Source organism: Fulmarus glacialis, unplaced genomic scaffold (assembly GCF_000690835.1).
Source record: "Fulmarus glacialis isolate BGI_N327 unplaced genomic scaffold, ASM69083v1 scaffold23329, whole genome shotgun sequence".
Classification (NCBI taxonomy): Eukaryota; Metazoa; Chordata; class Aves; order Procellariiformes; family Procellariidae; genus Fulmarus; species Fulmarus glacialis.
This window is the reverse complement of record NW_009235502.1, coordinates 700-3,491: the sequence shown is the minus strand read 5'-3', so window position 1 is coordinate 3,491 and position 2,792 is coordinate 700. Positions and strand designations below refer to the sequence as shown.

Genomic DNA, 2,792 nt, shown 5'->3' with positions numbered 1-2,792 from the left:
CCAGCGCATGGAGACCGCCTCTGTTGAACTAATGAATCCTGCTCTAAGGGCAGTGGAAGTAGGAACAGTGGGTGCTGCTTGTCTGGAAACTGGTCGCACCAGGAATCAATTAACTGCTGGTGATTTTAGGCTCTGCTAGAACAGCATGTTAAGGTTATAGTCATTCCTAGTCAAGCCTGTGAATTAGTGGCTGTTCTCCAGGTCCAGATTTCAGGCAGTATTCCTGGCTGGCGCAACAAGGTGCAAAGCTGAGAAGATGATAAAGTAACCGAAGGAGACAGATGAAAACAGTCAAGTGCAGTGTTGGCTCACTAGTGTCCTCCACACCCAGACCTCCAACAGTGTCCAACTCCTCCCTGGAAACCAAACCTGTGTTTGGATGTGTCTGTCAGGTCTCCAGCACCCCAGCTGGCAGCTTCAGTTCAACGTAGCTCTTCTCCTCCACATGGTTTGTCTGTTCCAGGAGCCACTGTCTCTCCTGGTCACTGACATCCAGCCTCAGCGTGACCTCTTGAAAAACACTGTTCACAGCAACCTGTACCACACAGAGGAAAAACAGCTCAATCCTGGTCACAGGGCAAATGCTGCTCACGTTCTCTGGTAGAAGACAGGCTGTTACCACACCTCCTTAAAATGAAGCTTTTTGAACATGCAGATACTGGCTTCATTTTCCTGACCAATCTTAGCCTCAAATTTGGTGATCCCCAGGTTTCTCACTCCTGCAAAAGAAACCAGAAAGAGAAGCATTTCTATTACCTCCTCGGCTGCCACATCTACAAAGGCACAGGACTCCAATTTCTAGGGCAGATGGATCCCTTACTACCCTGTCTGTATCACTGGGAATACGTGCTTCTAGATCACATCCTGACTGTACTCCCATTCCCTTTCCACTGAGCCACCCTTACCATAGGACATCATCATCAGAGCTGCCTCCTTGCCAAACCCTCTGCCTCGGTAGCCGGGCTCTGAAAGAGAGAGCCACAGAAGTCAGCATCCTGTTACGAGAGACAAATCAGCCATGCCAGGTACTTTTCAGAAGAGACTGTGACCCAGACCAGCAAAGGATGCTGATCAGGGCTGAACAGCCATGGTAAGGCAAGGAGAATAAAAAGCTGCTGTACATAACATCTGCCTGCACCTGGCTTTAGCCACGGTGACAGAGGCCCAACCTAGGAAGCAGAACTTGACCTGCAATCATAATTTCAATCTCGCCCAATGTCGGATCCTCAGTGTCAGTGAGGAAGAGATTCACATCCCCCACCATGCAGTCCTCATCCGCACACGCCTTCCCAGACCACTGCTCCGTGTCCAGCACAATGAAGGTGCACTCTGGGGAAAACAAAAACGTAGCAGCATTTTCAGGGCACACTGAGAACTACTCACAAATTACTGAAGGACGAAATTAAAGGCGTGCAATAGACACAGGAACAACAATTTCCACATGTTAACAGTGAGGAAGAGCTAATAATTAGGCCTCCCATGCCAAGTGTGCCTGCTCCCATCCCTAAAAATACAAGAAATATTCTGAAAAATCTGTTGTGAAGGTGGTGTAGACACCAAGACTAGAAACAGCCTATTTAAGGAGCATGAAAACTTTCATTCCATGACTTGAGGTCTCCCTGTCTTGTCTCACTCTGCAGCAAGTTTGGGCAAAGAATTGTTGGTGCACAAGAGACTGAGACCTAGTGACTCACCTAGTCCATATTATTTTTGCTTTTAGTAAGGCTTTTAATGCCAGCTAAGACAAATGTTCCGGACTGAGGTTTTTGCCAGCCTCAGTATTTTGGACCTCACTATATTTCTACCAGGCTTTAAGGGCAGTGATTCATTACCTGTAGGAAAACCACCAATTCAGTCAGCACACCTCAACCAGGTAATTATAAAGTCATTCGATTTCTCAAGGAAAAATACAACCCCCTTCCACCTTTTTACAACGATCAGACCTGGGGAGTGTTGACTGTGCAGCAGCAGCTCAGCACATAATGCTGTGGGAAGTAAATCACTGTAATCTTTGAAAAACAGGATAAAAACCACACCAACAGCCCCGGACATTCTCTGCTTCCCTGAGCATATACCAGCTATAAACAGAAAGCCAGTTTTAAGCTACTGTTGTAGAAGGTCTCACATCCCATCTGCTTCAGCAAGTAGAGCCCACTCACTGGGCACTCTCAGCCCACTGTGGGTCTTTTACATGAGAGAAGGGACCTGATCACCACTCCCCCCCACCCTTAGAAAATGTTGAAGATCCTCACTGTCTGCGTCGTCCCGCCAGCTGCGCTGCATCTCATACTCCTGCTCCAGGCTGAGTGGTTCAGAGGCGGTCAGGCGCTGCAGCTCCTCTGACTGCATCCACTCATGGTACCTGATGAGACCCAGAAGCAGATCACTGCCTGAACTACAGTATTGCAGTCTGATTTCCACAAGTGCTCCAAGGATCAGGCTGTCATAAACCAGTTCTGAAAACACTAGCCTGGCATTCATGGCAACTTAAAAGTATCCATAAGTCTCTCTCCCTTATCTAACACAGGAATCAGTGTTCTCTGTGGAAATTTAGCAAGTTTGCCCGTCCTGTGGCTTTGCCTGAAGACTGCCTGATGCAAACTTGATGTTTTTAAAAATACCGAGCATTGAGTTCTGGTGCATTCTGACTGAGATTGATACAGCATCTCCTGGACACTGACAAAAAGACTAACACTGGCATCTTTGTGCTGAGGTTGCAGCTGCCCAGGCCAGCACTTTACAAACTGCCTGCACGCCTGTTTCCAATTTATCAAACATCCACCTGGCTTTAC

At 47.6% G+C, this 2,792-nt stretch overlaps 1 protein-coding gene across 1 annotated transcript in view; it reads right to left on the bottom strand.

The window, feature by feature from the left end:
• Positions 1-388: 388 nt before the first annotated feature.
• The window catches only part of NAT9 (N-acetyltransferase 9 (GCN5-related, putative)), a 2,821-nt gene continuing 417 nt past the window's right edge, over positions 389-2,792 (bottom strand). Inside the window, exons 2-6 of the mRNA XM_009586053.1 lie at positions 2,253-2,362; positions 1,189-1,329; positions 906-965; positions 625-719; positions 389-535 (exon numbers count right to left, since the gene is read on the bottom strand). Coding sequence (XP_009584348.1) covers positions 389-535; positions 625-719; positions 906-965; positions 1,189-1,329; positions 2,253-2,362 — 553 coding nt within the window. The remainder of the gene's footprint in view (positions 536-624; positions 720-905; positions 966-1,188; positions 1,330-2,252; positions 2,363-2,792) is intronic.